Source organism: Ranitomeya imitator, chromosome 5, assembly GCF_032444005.1.
Source record: "Ranitomeya imitator isolate aRanImi1 chromosome 5, aRanImi1.pri, whole genome shotgun sequence".
Lineage (NCBI taxonomy): Eukaryota > Metazoa > Chordata > Amphibia > Anura > Dendrobatidae > Ranitomeya > Ranitomeya imitator.
Window position 1 is genome coordinate 684,583,851 of NC_091286.1, and position 19,182 is coordinate 684,603,032.

General features: G+C 43.5%; 1 protein-coding gene across 2 annotated transcripts in view; it reads left to right on the plus strand.

Moving 5' to 3' along the window:
- The window catches only part of KIF13B (kinesin family member 13B), a 225,706-nt gene that overhangs the window by 84,446 nt on the left and 122,078 nt on the right, over window positions 1–19,182 (plus strand). For both annotated transcript variants that reach the window (XM_069728391.1, XM_069728392.1), the window contains exons 9-13: window positions 6,121–6,233; window positions 8,378–8,489; window positions 8,594–8,806; window positions 11,616–11,726; window positions 15,263–15,397. In XM_069728391.1, the coding sequence (XP_069584492.1) occupies window positions 6,121–6,233; window positions 8,378–8,489; window positions 8,594–8,806; window positions 11,616–11,726; window positions 15,263–15,397 (684 nt within the window). The remainder of the gene's footprint in view (window positions 1–6,120; window positions 6,234–8,377; window positions 8,490–8,593; window positions 8,807–11,615; window positions 11,727–15,262; window positions 15,398–19,182) is intronic.

The window sequence follows — 19,182 nt, forward strand, 5'->3', positions numbered from 1 at the left end:
TGCCATGGACAACGAGGCCTAGGAATTATTAGGACATACAAAATCCACAGCTGTATTTCTGTTATACCTCGTGCCGTGATTCTCCATAGTAACTCTTCTGAATCCAGACTTGGACTTGGTTTTCCCAGTGTCTAGTGATGTGGCTTCCTGTCCCTTCATAAACCATTATATAAATAGGGAAAAGTACATGTTTTTCCCGCCTAATTTCAGTTTAGCTGAATAACAATCACACCATTAAAAGGCACAGACTATCGGGCAAATTCGACATTATTTTTGCAAATCAAGTGACCTGTCAGATTAAAATGCATTGTTGGCGTTAAGCAGCTGCCAGATGCCTCTGACAGCCCCTTGTCTCCAGCGATGGAGGCCAGCTGTAGTGTCCTTCAGGGCATCTATACGGCATTTTCTGGGTGCATGTCATTGCCCTATTCATTTTTCGCATTCTTTTCAAGTCACTTTTTTTTTTGCTCCAAATTCTTCAAAATGGCACAGGTGGTTCATGAATTTTGCACAAAAAACAGTCTACATATCTATATTTAAACGTCTTAGAACTTATTTTACACGTTCTGCTAAAGTATTGCAAAATTTGTACTAAAACTCCAGATGCATATAAAATCAGTACAGATGGGTGGAAGGGAGAAAATTTTATGAATGTGCATTACTGAAAAAAAAAAATAAATAAAATTATATATATATATATATATATATATATATATATATATATATATATATATATATATATATATATATATATATATATATATATACACATATATATATATATATATATATATATATATATATATATATATATATATATATATATATATATATATATATATATACATACAGTTAGGTCCATATATATTTGGACAAAGACAACATTTTTCTAATTTTGGTTATAGACATTACCACAATGAATTTTAAACAAAACTATTCAGATGCAGTTGAAGTTCAGACGTTCAGCTTTCATTTGAGGGTATCCACATTAAAATTGGATGAAGGGTTTAGGAGTTTCAGCTCCTTAACATGTGCCACCCTGTTTTTAAAGGGACCAAAAGTAATTGGACAATTGACTCCAACGCTATTTCATGGATAGGTGTGGAGAATCCCTTCGTTATGTCATTCTCAATTAAGCAGATAAAAGGCCTGGAGTTGATCTGAGGTGTGGTGCTGCATTTGGAAGGTTTTGCTGTGAAGTAAACATGCGGTAAAGGAGCTCTCCATGCAGGTGAAACAAGCCATCCTTAAGCTTCGAAAACAGAAAAAACCCATCCGAGAAATTGCTACAATATTAGGAGTGGCAAAATCTACAGTTTGGTGCATTCTGAGAAAGAAAGAAAGCACTGGTGAACTCATCAATGCAAAAAGACCTGGTCGCCCACGGAAGACACCAGTGGTGGATGATCGCAGAATAATCTCCATGGTGAAGAGAAACCCCTTCACAGCAGCCGACCAAGTGACCAACACTCTCCAGGAGGTCGGCGGATCAATATCCAAATCTACCATAAAGAGAAGACTGCATGAAAGTAACTACAGAGGGTTCACTGCTCGGTGCAGCCACTCATAAGCATCAAGAATAAGAAGGCTAGACTGGACTTTGCTAAAAAAATCTAAAAAAGCCAGCACAGTTCTGGAAGAACTTTTTTTGGACAGATGAAACCAAGATCAACCTCTACCAGAATGATGGAAAGAGAAAAGTATGGCGAAGGCGTGGTACAGCTCATGATCCAAAGCATACCACATCATCTGTAAAACACGGCGGAGGCAGTGTGATGGCGCGGGCATGCATGGCTGCCAGTGGCACTGGGTCACTAGTGTTTATTGATGATGTGACACAGGATGGAAGCAGCTGAATGAATTCTGAGGTATTCAGAGCCATACTGTGTGCTCAGATCCAGCCAAATGCAGCCAAACTGATTGGTCGTCATTTCATACTACAGATTGACAATGACCCAAAACATAAAGCCAAAGCAACCCAGGAGTTTTTTAAAGCAAAGAAGTGGAATATTCTTGAATGGCCAAGTCAGTCACCTGATCTCCACCCAATTGAGCAGCATTTCACTTGTTAAAGACTAAACTTCAGACAGAAGGGCCCACAAACAAACAGCAACTGAAAACCACCGCAGTGAAGGCCTGGCAGAGCATCAAAAAGGAGGAAACACTGCGTCTGGTGGTGTCCATGAGTTCAAGACTTCAGGCAGTCATTGCCAACAAAGGGTTTTCAACCAAGTACTAAAAATGAACATTTTATTTAAAATTATTGAATCTGTCCAATTACTTTTGGTCCCTTTAAAAACAGGGTGGCACATGTTAAGGAGCTGAAACTCCTAAACCCTTCATCCAATTTTAATGTGGATACCCTCAAATGAAAGCTGAAAGTCTGAACTTCAACTGCATCTCAATTGTTTTGTTTAAAATTCATTGTGGTAATGTCTATAACCAAAATTAGAAAAATGTTGTCTCTGTCCAAATATATATGGACCTAACTGTATGTATATATATATATATATATATATATATATATATATATATATATATATATATATATATATATATATATATATATATATATATATATATATATATATATATATATACATATATATATATATAATATTGAACCCGTTCTACGCCCGGGTGGCGAGCATTTACCGTATATTGGTATATGGTCTCCATCCTGGTATGTGCTGCTTCATCCTGCGTCCCCATCCTGTCATGTGCGGCACCCATCCTGCGCCCCCATCCTGTCATGTGCTGCGCCCCCATCCTGTCATGTGCTGCACCCATCCTGCGCCCCCATCCTGTCATGTGCTGCACCCATCCTGCGCCCCCATCCTGTCATGTGCTGCGCCCCCATCCTGTCATGTGCTGCTCCATCCTGCGCCCCCATCCTGTCATGTGCTGCTTCATCCTGCGTCCCCATCCTGCGTCCCCATCCTGTCATGTGCTGCTCCCATCCTGCACCCCCATTCTGTCATGTGCTGCACCCATCCTGCGCCCCCATCCTGTCATGTGCTGCTCCCATCCTGCGCCCCCATCCTGTCATGTGCTGCTTCCATCCTGCGCCCCCATCCTGTCATGTGCTGCTCCCATCCTGCGCCCCCATCCTGCGTCCCCATCCTGTCATGTGCTGCTCCCATCCTGCGCCTCCATTCTGACATGTGCTGCACCCATCCTGCGCCTCCATTCTGACATGTGCTGCTCCCATCCTGCGCCACCGTTCTTTTATTTGCTGCTCCCATCCATATGCCCCATACGCTGCTCCATAAAGGTTTATGGCCCCCATAAGATGCTCCATAGTATATGCCCCCGTACACTGTTCCATAAAGGTTTATGGCCCCCATAAGATGCTCCATGATATATGCCCCCGTACACTGCTCCATTATGGTTTATGGCCCCCATAAGATGCTCCATTGTATATGCCCCCGTACACTGCTCCATTATGGTTTATGGCCCCATAAGATGCTCCATTGTATATGCCCCCGTACACTGCTCCATTGTGGTTTATGGCCCCATAAGATGCTCCATTGTATATGCCCCCCGTACACTGCTCCATTATGGGTTATGGCCCCATAAGATGCTCCATTGTATATGCCCCCGTACACTGCTCCATTATGGTTTATGGCCCCATAAGATGCTGCATGGTATATGCCCCCGTACACTGCTCCATTATGGTTTATGGCCCCATAAGATGCTGCATGGTATATGCCCCCGTACACTGCTCCATTATGGTTTATGGCCCCATAAGATGCTCCATTGTATATGCCCCCGTACACTGCTCCATTATGGTTTATGGCCCCATAAGATGCTCCATATTATATGCCCCCGTACACTGCTCCATAAAGGTTTATGGCCCCCATAAGATGCTCCATTGTATATGCCCCCGTACACTGCTCCATTATGGTTTATGGCCCCCATAAGATGCTCCATTGTATATGCCCCGTACACTGCTCCATTATGGTTTATGGCCCCATAAGATGCTCCATGGTATATGCCCCCGTACACTGCTCCATTATGGTTTATGGCCCCATAAGAAGCTCCATTGTATATGCCCCCGTACACTGCTCCATTATGGTTTATGGCCCCATAAGATGCTCCATAGTGTATGTCCCCGTACACTGCTCCATTGTGGTTTATGGCCCCATAAGATGCTCCATTGTATATGCCCCCCCCGTACACTGCTCCATTATGGGTTATGGCCCCATAAGATGCTCCATTGTATATGCCCCCCGTACACTGCTCCATTATGGTTTATGGCCCCCATAAGATGCTCCATTGTATATGCCCCCGTACACTGCTCCATTATGGTTTATGGCCCCATAAGATGCTCCATATTATATGCCCCCGTACACTGCTCCATAAAGGTTTATGGCCCCTATAAGATGCTCCATTGTATATGCCCCCGTACACTGCTCCATTATGATTTATGGCCCCATAAGATGCTCCATTGTATATGCCCCCGTACACTGCTCCATTATGGTTTATGGCCCCATAAGATGCTCCATTGTATATGCCCCCATACACTGCTCCATTATGGTTTATGGCCCCATAAGAAGCTCCATTGTATATGCCCCCGTACACTGCTCCATTATGGTTTATGGCCCCATAAGATGCTCCATAGTGTATGTCCCCGTACACTGCTCCATTGTGGTTTATGGCCCCATAAGATGCTCCATTGTATATGCCCCCCCCGTACACTGCTCCATTATGGGTTATGGCCCTATAAGATGCTCCATTGTATATGCCCCCGTACACTGCTCCATTATGGTTTATGGCCCCCATAAGATGCTCCATTGTATATGCCCCCCGTACACTGCTCCATTATGGTTTATGGCCCCCATAAGATGCTCCATTGTATATGCCCCCCGTACACTGCTCCATTATGGTTTATGGCCCCATAAGATGCTCCATATTGTATGCCCCCGTACACTGCTCCATTATGGTTTATGGCTCCATGGTATATGCCCCAGTACACTGCTCCATTATGGTTTATGGCCCCATAAGATGCTCCATGGTATATGCCCCGTACACTGCTCCATTATGGTTTATGGCCCCATAACATGCTCCATGGTATAGGCCCTGTATGCTGCTGCAATATATGAAAAAAAAAACAAAAAAACATACTCACCTATCGTCGCTGGGCGCCGAGTGCTGGGGGGCCTGAGCAGGCGGGGACACCGGCGCGCTGTGGGGGTCAGGTGCCGGTATCGCCGCTAGTTCAGGCCCCCCAGCACTTGCTATATTCACCTGGCCCCGTTCCACCGCTGCGCGCCGCCATCTTCCGGCTCCTCTGGCTGTGACTGTTCAATCAGAGGGCGGTGCGCATTAAGCGCGTCATCGCGCCCTCTGAACTGAACGTCACAGGCAGAGGACCCGTAAGATGGCGGCGCGCAGCGGTGGAACGGGGCCAGGTGAATATAGCCGATACTTACCCTCCTGGCGGTCCCTGCTTCTCTGTTGGAAAATCGCGGTGTGCGTTCAGTGTTTACGCATACCGCGATCTCCTTGGAGCGTCACTCTGTGGGGGCCAGACTGCGCTGGCGCTTGCGCAGTCTATAAAGGCTTAAGATAGAGTGACGCTCCCAGCGTTATATTATAGATATATATATACACAAAACCAAAAATTTGTAATTTTATTTAATTTGCTCAATTGAAAATGCGCGTGTGTATATGTATGTGTGTGTGTGTGTGTGTGTGTGTATATATATATATATGTATATATATATATATATATATATATATATATATATATATATATATATATATATATATATATATGTGTGTATATAAATTTTTATATATTTTATACATTTTATTTATTTTGTATATATAAATTTTCAATCAAGCAAATTAAAATTTCTGCAAAGTTTTACACCCCTTAAGTTCTTGTATAGATGGGTTACTAAATTGCGGCTGTGTTTTAATGTTTCGTTACTATTTATGTATAATTTTTTTTACAGGTTTTATTTACATTTCTAAATTAAAATTAATAAAAAAATAATAAAATAAAATATATATTTTTAAAAAAGAATAGTACAAATGTAATCCCGCTATAGATGCTGTACATCATTGACGCCGCAGATTATTTAACGTCCTTTTGTGCGTTTCCTTTTCCAGACGTCAGGTGAGAAAGTGAGTAAGCTGAGCCTGGTGGATTTAGCTGGAAGCGAGCGAGCCACAAAGACTGGAGCAGCCGGGGAACGACTGAAAGAAGGGAGCAACATCAACAAGTGAGTGTTCGGAGCGCCTGCCGCCTGTGTGCGGGGTCGGGGCTAATTATATGAAGTATCCTCTATAAGCTGCGTCTATTCAGAGGCAACCGTGTGATCAGCGCGCACTGTGCTCGCTTAATCTGCTAACACACAATGCTGAGGTGCCACGCCAAAGAACATATGCTTGAGAGCTACTCCAAGGGATCAGCGTGCACTTATCCCCCAAAAATGGCTCCCCGTCTACGTCTGATTAAACAATACAGGGATTTTAATGTCGGCATCAACAATCTAGTCACCCAACATATGTTGAGCGATTGCCGACCTGTTAACACCAGCCAATAAAAGGCGAATGAGCCTAATGACGATCGCTTGGTGGTTATTATTAATTTGTTATAAATTATTATTAATAATTATTATTTTATTATATTTATATATTATTTGCACTCCTTAAGAGATTCATTTTTGCCAGAAAAAGTATGTATGTTTAAGTACAAGGTGGGATAGACCTGATCATAGGTAAATTGGCATTGTAGAGGGTTTTATGCTGCGTACATCCGCAGTGTCCAACCCACAATGTCCAGATGTTACAGCATAGTGGATGGGATTTAAAGACTCCTGCGGATCACCCGTGGAGGCGGACATGCGTCACATCTTTCCAGACTGCAGCATGTCAACTTATCTTGCGGAGAAGCGAGCCTCCAGAAGATAAATATCACCCGTACAATGTATAGGACGCTGTGATTCTGCACGGTTCAATGATCACATGTGGAATCACCTGCATTTAAAAGCCAGCAGTGGACATGTGCTGAGTACACAGCGCTGCCGATTCCTGACCGTGGGCACATACCCTAATAGAGACTATTTTTTTTTAAAGCCTGAAATTTAGACTTTATTTACCCATGTGCAGCGTGCGACAAATAAAAAGGCAAATCGATGCTGTGTATTATAAGCTCTCTGCAGGAGATGGGCCCTAAAGGAACCTTTCCTTAACCCCTCTGACTAAAAGGGGATGGCAAGGATCAGGTATAGGTGGCTTCCCCTTGCCACAAGCTAGAATAGGGCCATTTTGTTTCCAGCTCCCCCCTTTCTTCCTCAGTCTTGGATCCGGAGCCTTAGTCTATGGGGAGATGACAAGGGTTTGGAGACGGGAGCAAAACCTGATGGCCACACAAGTATCCCTAAACTGCCACAGGGCTTCTCAGTAGGGCACCCCATCTTGCTTTGTTCCTTGTAACGTCACTGTCCCCGTCGGGGCTCACAATCTACATTCCCTATCAGTATGTCTCTGCCGTGTGGGAGGAAACCGGAGAACCTGGAGGAAACCCACACAAACACGGGGAGAACATACAAACTCCTTGCGGATGTTGTTCTCGGTGGGATTTCAACCCAGGACCCCAGCGCTGCAAAACAGTGCTAACCACTGAGCCACCGTGAGGTCACCACTCCTGGACCATTTATGCACCCCAGGCTTTAAAGCCGCTCAGCTCTGGGCTTATTATTAAATGCACTAATAACCTAATGGGTATAATTGTGAAGACTCCGATATGTTAGGCGACTTTAAGCAAACGTGCATTATTAAATTAACATTTAATAATCACGTTTGTTGAAAATCTATGACCAGATTCGGTTATTCCTCTATGGTACTAGTAGCCGCCAGCATAGGACTGGGCTTTGCTTAGTGCGGCATAGTACACTCATCTTGCTCCCTTTGCACACGTTATGTCCCTAGGGTTCTATACTTTTGTCAAAATATAGAGAATTTTATTGATTTAAAAATTGACATTTTAATAATGCACATTTAAAAAATGTACATTTGCTTGAAGTCCTTATTCTATGCACCCAGTTAGGTGTGGTAGTTTCAATGGTGTGTGTTGCTCATACTCCTCACCCTTGGCTCCCAGGTACCGGTACACCATCCAGTGCCTTTGGGATTGTCTCTGAATCACAAAATAACCTATAAGTCTGCATTGTTGCCATTTTTCCTGAAATTTCAGAATTGTGTTCATGAACCTGGAAGCTCAGGATGAGCCGTCTTACAGATAATTGAAATGACTGTTACTGGGAAGATGAATGCAGTATGCACCTGGGAAGATGAATGCAGTATACACCTGGGAACATGATTATGGAACCATGAAATGTCATTCTGCTGCTTTCTCACTTAGGTCCCTCACTACCCTCGGGCTGGTCATCTCCGCGCTGGCAGACCAAGGGGCCGGCAAGAATAAGAATAAGTTTGTTCCGTATCGGGACTCTGTGTTAACATGGCTGCTGAAGGTGAGTGTGTGACCTTGGTGCAATGTGTCCTGCGCCCGGTGGATGCCGTCTCCCCAGATCTTGTTTTTCTGACGGTACCTTGTGCGCTCCGTTCCCTAACGCAGGACAGTCTGGGCGGAAACAGCAAGACGGCCATGGTGGCGACAGTCAGCCCCGCAGCCGATAACTACGACGAGACCCTTTCCACACTACGGTACGCTGACCGGGCCAAAAACATAGTCAATCACGCCGTGGTGAACGAGGACCCCAATGCCCGCATCATCCGGGAACTGCGTGAGGAGGTGGAGAAGCTGAGGGACCAGCTGACGCAGGCGGAGGTGAGCCCCACGTCTTACAGATCTGCTCTTCGTGCTTCTCTGGGGTTGTAGGTCTCGTGCAAGATTCCGAAATCGCACAGATGAAAAATTTTTGGTGTCAGGCTTCAGCGCCCTCCAGTGGGCTAACTGTGAATTATCCTGCTTATTCTGGGACTTACATTTCTTTTTTTCAGGCATTTTTTAAACTAAATGAATACATTACCCCAACTAAGTTTTCACCTTGCATTTCTGGACTAGTGCATGGAAGATATGCCCATTTATATAACAACAAATATTGCCACAGTAAAAGAGCTGAATGACAGACTGTATGCAAAAAAGTATGATCCATCTCCAGGAGCTTTTCTGACCTCCTATTCTACATACATTAATATACAGGGGGAAGCAAAGGGCCAAATGTTAAGACACCCCGGGGGCATAAGTGCAGGATGTTATGCACCATGGGGCAATGGGGACTTAATGTAATGCCATGGGGGTCATCAAGGCCAGGGGCTATGCAATGGGGGTCAACAGGGCCAGGGGTTATTCACCAGAGGGCTCTATTTATGCCCCAGTGAGTCAAGGGCGCAGGGTATTTTGCCCCGTGGTGTCAACAAGGCCGGATGTTATGCACTGGTGAGTCAGTTGGGCCAGTTGTTATGCACTTGGGGGTTAACTGGGCCATATGCTATGCATTGGGGATTGACAGGGCTGGATGTTATGCACCAGGGGAACAGTGGGGATGGATGTTATGCACCAGGGGGTCAGTGGGGATGGATGTTATGCACCAGGAGGTCAGTGGGGGTGGATGTTATACACCTGGGGGTCAGTGGGGATGGATGTTATGCACCTGGGGGTCAGTGGGGATGGATGTTATGCACCAGGGGGTCAGTGGGGGTGGATGTTATGCACCAGGGGGTCAGTGGGGATGGATGTTATGCACCAGGGGGGTCAGTGGGGGTGGATGTTATGCACCAGGGGGTCAGTGGGGATGAATGTTATGCACCAGGGGGTCAATGGGGATGGATGTTATGCACCAGGGGGTCAGTGGGGGTGGATGTTATGCACCAGGGGGTCAGTGGGGATGGATGTTATGCACCAGGGGAACAGTGGGGATGGATGTTATGCACCAGGGGGTCAGTGGGGATGGATGTTATGCAACAGGAGGTCAGTGGGGGTGGATGTTATGCACCAGGGGGTCAGTGGGGATGGATGTTATGCACCAGGGGGTCAGTGGGGGTGGATGTTATGCACCAGGGGGTCAGTGGGGATGGATGTTATCCACCAGGGGAACAGTGGGGGTGGATGTTATGCACCAGGGGAACAGTGGGGATGGATGTTATGCAGCGGAGAGTCAGTTGGGCCAGTTGTTATGCACTGGGGGGGGGGGGGGGGTAACTGAGCCGTATATTATGCATTGGGGTTTGCCAGGGCTGGATGTTATGCACCAGGGGGTAAGTGGGGATGAATGTTATGCACCAGGGGGTCAGTGGGGAAGGATGTTATGCACCTGAGAGTCTATGGGGGCTGGATGTTATGCACCAGGAGAGTCCATGCTGTCAGATTATGGATCAAGGGGAGAGGGGATGGGGATGGATGTTATGCACGAGGCGGTGTTAGGGGGATGGGGCCAGATATTATGCAATGGGGGGCACCAGGGCTGGATGTTATGCACCAGGGTGTGGGGGAGCGTAAAGGTGAAAAACAGGGCTGAATGTTATGTACTGGAGTTACGGAGGTGAGGGGTTACGGAGTTGGGTGGTATGCCCCTGGGGGACGGGGGGGGGGGGGGGGCAAAGGGGCTGGGTATTATGCAGTGGGGGGGCAGTGGGACTGATTGAGGAACCTGAATTCAGTGATTGACGTGTGTCCGATAATCTTTCATATATCGCGTATATTTTCCATAAGCCTCAGGAAGCTCTGACAACCTCTGGGGGTGATAAAGGGCAGCCATATTAAAGGGCACCATGCAGGGGCAGACGTCTCTGTGGGGTATGCCGGGAGCTCTTACCATCTTTCTAGGATTCTCTAGAGTTTTTGTCTAATCTCAGTAATTGTAAAATGAAGCTTCTGTTTTCTGTCAATGACTGAAAACATGAACAAATTCTGCATTCATACATTGTAAAAAAAATAATAATAATAATAAAAGTTTGTAAGAAAGTTCACTTTCCCTAACAGCAAGCAGAGATGGTGTCTGTGAGAAATCTGCATTACTTTTGGTTACACAATGACTAAGCCTCAGATCCTGGGCACAATAGGGGCTGCTCACCCCCTCTCCATACAAGCCCATCACAAAGAATGGGTAACCGGACCCCCTTTATTGGGATTAGTGCAGCGCTATTGATGTATCAGACAAGTATTCCAGGACCGATGGTTGAGAACAGACATGTGCGGGCCATAATCACGGGTGGTCCTTTTACATGGGCAAATTTCTGGCCATAACGAGCGGCGACGGCGATACAACTTGGTGATTGGAGCTTGTGTAAAGGTCTTTTAATGGCGACAAGTCATGATTAAAGTAAACCTGTGATGTGGATGTGCAGGCGCTGGTCCCCGTAGATAAATGACACCTTTTTTGTACAAATCCTATGTGCCAGTCATGAGAAATCTGGCATAGAAACCATATGCAAATCAAGCTGGAGGTGCCCTGGGGGCGTGCCATTGCAATACAAGTGAATTGCCACTCCCCAAATGCACTTCGAGCCTGATTTGCACTAAATTTCTCATGATGTGCTGCCGCCGCCCCCCGATTTTGATGCAATCGTCCGACACAGGCCAGTGATCAGGAGCGAGCGACAGTGAGAATTTACTCTCTTCTTCTCTTTCTCTTCAGTCCATGAAAGCGCCCGAACTGAAGGAACGGCTACAAGAGTCCGAGAAGCTCATCCAAGAAATGACTGTCACATGGGAGGAGAAGCTGCGCAAGACGGAGGAGATCGCTCAGGTTAGATGGACGGACGTCGGGGCGGTGAGGCTGACGGTCAGAGATGAGTCCACCGCAGCTCCTCCTTGGAAACATGAATGTTTTTCAAGATTTTGGGGAGATAGTTGTCAAATAATGAGGCGTTATTTTCTCATTTTCATACATCAGATTATAAACTCAGCAAATGGCCACAAGTTTTTATTGAATTTTTGGTGATTTTTTTTTTAATAATTTTTAAAATTTCTGCTTTAAAAAAAATGTATTTCAACTTATTTTGGGTGGAAGAAATAGACAAGTTATGCGGCTGTCTCGGCTTCTTCTTCTTTCTGATGGGTGACTTGGGTCTTCATGAAACGTCATCAGTGCGTGTACGGAGCAGCGCTCGCGTCCTGCATGGCTGCGGCTGGACGCCTCTGATCGCTGCTGTTTAACCGCGCAACGTGACCATTATTCCTGCTGCAAAAAGATTGTGGGAGATTCTGATGGATTGCTGGCAGCTTACTGATGGCCCAACATCTCAGACTGTGCTTCATAGGAGATTATTTCTTCATGTTTTAGTATATAGAGCAAGTCCTATAAAGGGAGGAAAGGTTTAAAAAAATGAAGTAAAACTGAGAGGTCACCTGTCGTCAGGTTTACTTAATAAAAGCACTTGCAACCACATTCTCCAGCTTTTTAATACTTTACTAAAAAGTCCGCTGGGTTCCCCAGGCTGCAGCATATACCATTAATAGAAAAGGTTCTCCAGCACTGCATTCTAATGAACACAAAGCAATCCGACGGGCGTCTCCGGACCACGCTGCCTTGTAACGATGCTCCTCTACACATGGATGACGTGCATCTTCGTCTTCTGCTTCATCCACACATAAATGACGTGGATCTCGCCTTGTACTTCATCCACATAATTGGTCAAGCCACACATGGATGACGTAGATCTAGTCTTTTACTTTATCCACACATGGTTGACGTGGATCTAGACTTCTACTTTATCCACACATGGATGACGTGGATCTAGTCTTGTACTTTATCCACACATGGATGACGTGGATCTAGTCTTCTACTTTATCCACACATGGATGTCGTGGATCTAGTCTTCTACTTTATCCACACATGGATGACGTGGATCTAGTCTTCTACTTTATCCACACATGGATGACGTGGATCTAGTCTTCTACTTTATCCACACATGGATGACGTGGATCTAGTCTTCTACTTTATCCACACATGGATGACGTGGATCTAGTCTTCTACTTTATCCACATATGGGTGACGTGGATCTAGTCTTCTACTTTATCCACACATGGATGACGTGGATCTAGTCTTCTACTTTATCCACACATGGATGACGTGGATCTAGTCTTCTACTTTATCCACACATGGATGACGTGGATCTAGTCTTCTACTTTATCCACATATGGGTGACGAGGATCTAGTCTTCTACTTCATCCACACATTGATGACGTGGATCTCGTCTTCTACTTCATCCACATAATTGGCCAACCTTCACATGGAGCTGCACATGGATGACGTGGATCTAGTCTTCCATTTCATCCACACTTCCGGCCAAACCTCACACGGTTCCACACATGGATGACGTGCATCTCGTCTTCTACTTCATCCACACGTTGATGACGTGGATCTCGTCTTCCACATAATTGGCCAAACTTCACATGGTTCCACACATGGATGACATGGATCTCATCTTCTACTTCATCCACACTTTTGGCCAGTTCACACATGGATCCACACATGAATGACGTGGATCTCGTCTTCTACTTCATCCACATAATTGGCTAAGCCTCACATGGTTCCACGCATGGGCGACATGGATCTCGTCTTCTACTTCATCCACATAATTGGCTAAGCCTCACATGGTTCCACGCATGGGCGACATGGATCTCGTCTTCTACTTCATCCACGCATCCGGCCAAGCTACACATGGATCCACACATGGATGGCGTGGATCTCGTCTTCTGCTCCATCCACATAATTGGCCAAACTTCACATGGAGCCGCACATGGATGACGTGGATCTAGTCTTCTATTTCATCCACACATCCGGCCAAACCTCACACTGTTCCTCACATGGATGATGTGGAGCTCGTCTTCTACTTCATCCACACTTTTGGCCAAGCCACACATGGATCCACGCATGAACAACATGGATCTCCTCTTCTACTTCATCCACGCATCCGGCCAAGCCACACATGGATCCACACATGGATGACGTGGATCTCGTCTTCTGCTTCATCCAAGCATTCGGCCAAGCCTGACTCCTGCACATGAACAGGATGTCTGCTAGCTGTGCACATTAGTCCTAGGTGGAGCACCGTTACGTGGCAGAGTGGAGGCACGAGAGACCCATCGGACCACTCGTTGCACATTAGAATGCAGCGCTGGATGACTTCAAGGGCTTTATGAAAGGGCTGGAGAACGTGGTGGCAGCAATTTATTTATTTTACTCACTTATATACATAGTACCATTAATTCCACAGCGATTCAGAAATTATCTAGGGGAAAACCTGATGACTGCATTCCATTTACTAATAAAAAATGTTAGAGAGAGAGCCTGGTCATGATAGCGTTAACAGAGAGTGATGACCGTGTGTGCCAAACTGTGATAATGTGGGAGGGGTGGGCAGACACTAATCTTCTCCGAATCCATGACTTGGATCCCATCAATTCAACGTTTTTTACCATCTTAATACATGGGTATTGGTGGATAATGATTACACAAACAAGCACTTTTATTAGCTTTTTTTTTCTTCTTTTGATTACACCTTGTTGCCTTGGTGACCGTCCACCTTTGCTGCCCAGCAGCAGTGGTCGAACGTGCACAGTGCAGGCAAGCTCTTTACTATTGCTGTGAAACTGTCCCGGATCACTGGATCGTACGTAGTTCCTGACCGACTGCGCGTGCAGGCTAGACAGTGGTCGGTCCCCTAGGCAACGGAATGTAAACAAAAGAGTTAATATCTCAAGAACGGCAGCAAATTTTAATAAGCAGTAAATTGCCAAAAATGCTTGTTTTTACAACCTCTATCCAACAAATAACCCTTTATAAGCTTAACATCATAATGCCATAATCATCTTCCTGCCTCGCAAGCTGGAAGTTGATGACTGTGATAATGAGCCATCATCTGCCTCCAACAACCCACCACCCACGGCTTTTACCTTTTCCACTCTATGACCGTGGCATTTACGAGATGGCAGAAGGTGTGTGCATCATTCTTTGCACCCATCGGTGCTTCCGTGACGTGATTGTGGGGTCCACATGGGTTGCCGTGATGTCCAGGGGTCTGCTGAAGTCCCTGGTACCTGTCATGACGGTACTCTTGTGAAAGCCAGCCCGTGAGTGGTGTTAATAGATCATTATTCTCACTGAAGCTCTGATAGATAGATAGATAGATATGGCCCCTTTAACAGCCTGGCTGCTATGTATTTATTTGGAACACAAGCTGGTTAAGTCATTTTTTCCGCCCGGCGTTGCTATCGTTCTCCCCCGCGTTTGTATGTGTGTTTACATATGTTTTTTTTTTTTTATTTCTTCCATTACAGGAGCGGCAGAAGCAGCTGGAAAGTCTCGGCATTTCACTGCAGTCCTCGGGGATTAAAGTCGGAGATAATAAATGTTTCTTAGTTAATTTAAATGCAGACCCCGCCCTCAACGAACTTCTGGTTTATTATCTCAAGGTGAGGAACCAAGGTGCAGGGTTGGTGCAGAAATCACAGGAATGTCGTATAATCCGTGCAGAGTCTGCCTCTTCTATAGAGAGGACATAACGAGGGTGAGAACATTGTTCATTGGCTCATAAATGCCAACCCTCAGATATCTTAATTATACCGGCTTCTTCTTGTGTGTATGGTGCATATCAAGTGTATGAGCAGCCAAAAGAAAAGTCAGAGGAGGGATGCAACACTGGAACACTGGTGTGGCTTGTTTCAGTAAGAATCTATTTCTTCTGTTGACTTAGTCCCCAATACACATTAATTACTGATGGCTGACGAGTCATTCATATAAGAGCTGCTCTCCTGTGTCCTCTATGTAGAATATAACTACTATAATACTGCTCCTATGTATAAGAATATGACTACTATAATACTGCTCCTATGTATAAGAATATGACTACTATAATACTGCCCCTATGTACAAGAATATAACTACTATAATACTGCTTCTATGTACAAGAATATAACTACTATAATACTGCCTCTATGTACAAGAATATAACTACTATAATACTGCCCCTATGTACAAGAATATAACTACTATAATACTGCCCCTATCTATAAGAATATAACTACTATAATACTGCTCTTATGTACAAGAATATAACTACTATAATACTGCTCCTATGTACAAGAATATAACTACTATAATACTGCCCACTATGTACGAGAATATAACTACTATAATACTGCTCCTATGTACAAGAATATAACTACTATAATACTGCCCCTATATACAAGAATATAACTACTATAATACTGCCCCTATGTACAAGAATATAACTACTATAATACTGCCCCTATATACAAGAATATAACTACTATAATACTGCCCACTATGTACGAGAATATAACTACTATAATACTGCTCCTATGTACAAGAATATAACTACTATAATACTGCCCCTATGTACAAGAATATAACTACTATAATACTGCCCCTATGTACAAGAATATAACTACTATAATACTGCCCCTATATACAAGAATATAACTACTATAATACTGCCCCTATGTACAAGAATATAACTACTATAATACTGCCCCTATATACAAGAATATAACTACTATAATACTGCTCCTATGTATAAGAATATAACTACTATAATACTGCCCCTATGTATAAGAATATAACTACTATAATACTGCCCCTATGTACAAGAATATAACTACTATAATACTGCCCCTATATACAAGAATATAACTACTATAATACTGCTCCTATGTATAAGAATATAACTACTATAATACTGCCCCTATGTATAAGAATATATACTATAATACTGCCCCTATGTACAAGAATATAACTACTATAATACTGCTGCTATGTACAAGAATATAACTACTATAATACTGCTCCTATGTACAAGAATATACTATAATACTCCTATGTACAGGAATATAACTACTATAATACTGACCCCTATATACAAGAATATAACTACTATAATACTGCCCCCCTATGTACAAAAATATAACTACTATAATACTGCCCCTATGTACAAGAATATAACTACTATAATACTGCCCCTATGTACAAGAATATAACTACTATAATACTGCCCCTATGTACAAGAATATAACTACTATAATACTGCTCCTATGTACAAGAATATAACTAATATAATACTGCTCCTATGTACAAGAATATAACTACTATAATACTGCTCCTATGTACAAGAATATAACTACTATAATACTGCTCCTATGTACAAGAATATAACTACTATAATACTGCCCCTATGTACAAGAATATAACTACTATAATACTGCTCCTATGTACAAGAATATAACTACTATAATACTGCCCCTATGTACAAGAATATAACTACTATATTACTGCTCCTATGTACAAGAATATAACTACTATAATACTGCTCCTATGTACAAGAATATAACTACTATAATACTGCCCCTATGTACAAGAATATAACTACTATAATACTGCTTCTATGTACAAGAATATAACTACTATAATACTGCTCCTATGTACAAGAATATAACTACTATAATACTGCCCCTATGTACAAGAATATAACTACTATAATACTGCCCCTATGTACAAGAATATAACTACTATAATACTGCTCCTATGTACAAGAATATAACTACTATAATACTGCCCCTATGTACAAGAATATAACTACTATAATACTGCCCCTATGTACAAGAATATAACTACTATAATACTGCCCCTATGTACAAGAATATAACTAATATAATACTGCTCCTATGTACAAGAATATAACTACTATAATACTGCTCCTATGTACAAGAATATAACTACTATAATACTGCTCCTATGTACAAGAATATAACTACTATAATACTGCTCCTATGTACAAGAATATAACTAATATAATACTGCTCCTATGTACAAGAATATAACTACTATAATACTGCTCCTATGTACAAGAATATAACTACTATATTACTGCCTCCTTTGTACATATACATTCCTATTCATGAGATTTAGGCAGGTGTGGTAACCCAAATTCCATCAATATTTTCTAGCTATTAGGATTGTATTTGAAAGCTTCTTTCTTTGTTACTTTGCAGCATTTTCTCCATTTCTGCCTGAAACCTTTATATTTTCACAGCCTTTCTTAGTTCCCAGTTTTTCTAGATTTTGCTTATTTGTTATACGAGTGTATTTTTGCTATTCACATGCTTTGCATTTGTCTGATACATTTTCACATAGAGATATGTCAGAAATCTCACTCTGCGGGTATTTACATATCATCCCTTTTGTATGCTAAGTATTCGGGGAATGTGTGGTCCTGGTATCTCCCATTATTCTGTTGTTCTGTGAAATGTGTCTCTATGGTGAGACAGTGGCCTTTTTTTCTCTCCAAGTATTACATTTTTCCAACATTAGCTATTGGAATCTTATTTGATCACTAGATGGTGGCCTGATTCTAACGCATCTGGTATTCTAGAATATGCATGTCCACGTAGTATATTGCCCAGCCACGTAGTATATTGCCCAGTCACGTAGTATATTGCCCAGTCATGTAGTATATTGCCCAGCCACGTAGTATATTGCCCAGCTACGTAGTATATTGCCCAGCTACGTAGTATATTGCCCAGCCACGTAGTATATTGCCCAGCCACGTAGTATATTGCCTAATTATGTAGTATATTGCGCAGCCACGTAGTATATTGCCCAGTCATGTAGTATATTGCCCAGCCACGTAGTATATTGCCCAGCCACGTAGTATATTGCCCAGTCATGTAGTATATTGCCCAGCCACGTAGTATATTGCCCAGCCACGTAGTATATTGCCCAGTCATGTAGTATATTGCCCAGTCACGTAGTATATTGCCCAGCCACGTAGTATATTGCCCAGTCACGTAGTATATTGCCCAGCCACGTAGTATATTGCCCAGTCACGTAGTATATTGCCCAGTCACGTAGTATATTGCCCAGCCACATAGTATATTGCTCAGTCACGTAGTATATTGCCCAGCCACGTAGTATATTGCCCAGCCACATAGTATATTGCCCAGCCACGTAGTATATTGCCCAATCATGTAGTATATTGCCCAGCCACGTAGTATATTGCCCAGCGACGTAGTATATTGCCCAGTCACGTAGTATATTGCCCAGTCACGTAGTATATTGCCCAGTGACGTAGTATATTGCCCAGCGACGTAGTATATTGCCCAGCGACGTAGTATATTGCCTAGTGACGTAGTATATTGCGCAGCCACGTAGTATATTGCCCAGTGACGTAGTATATTGCCCA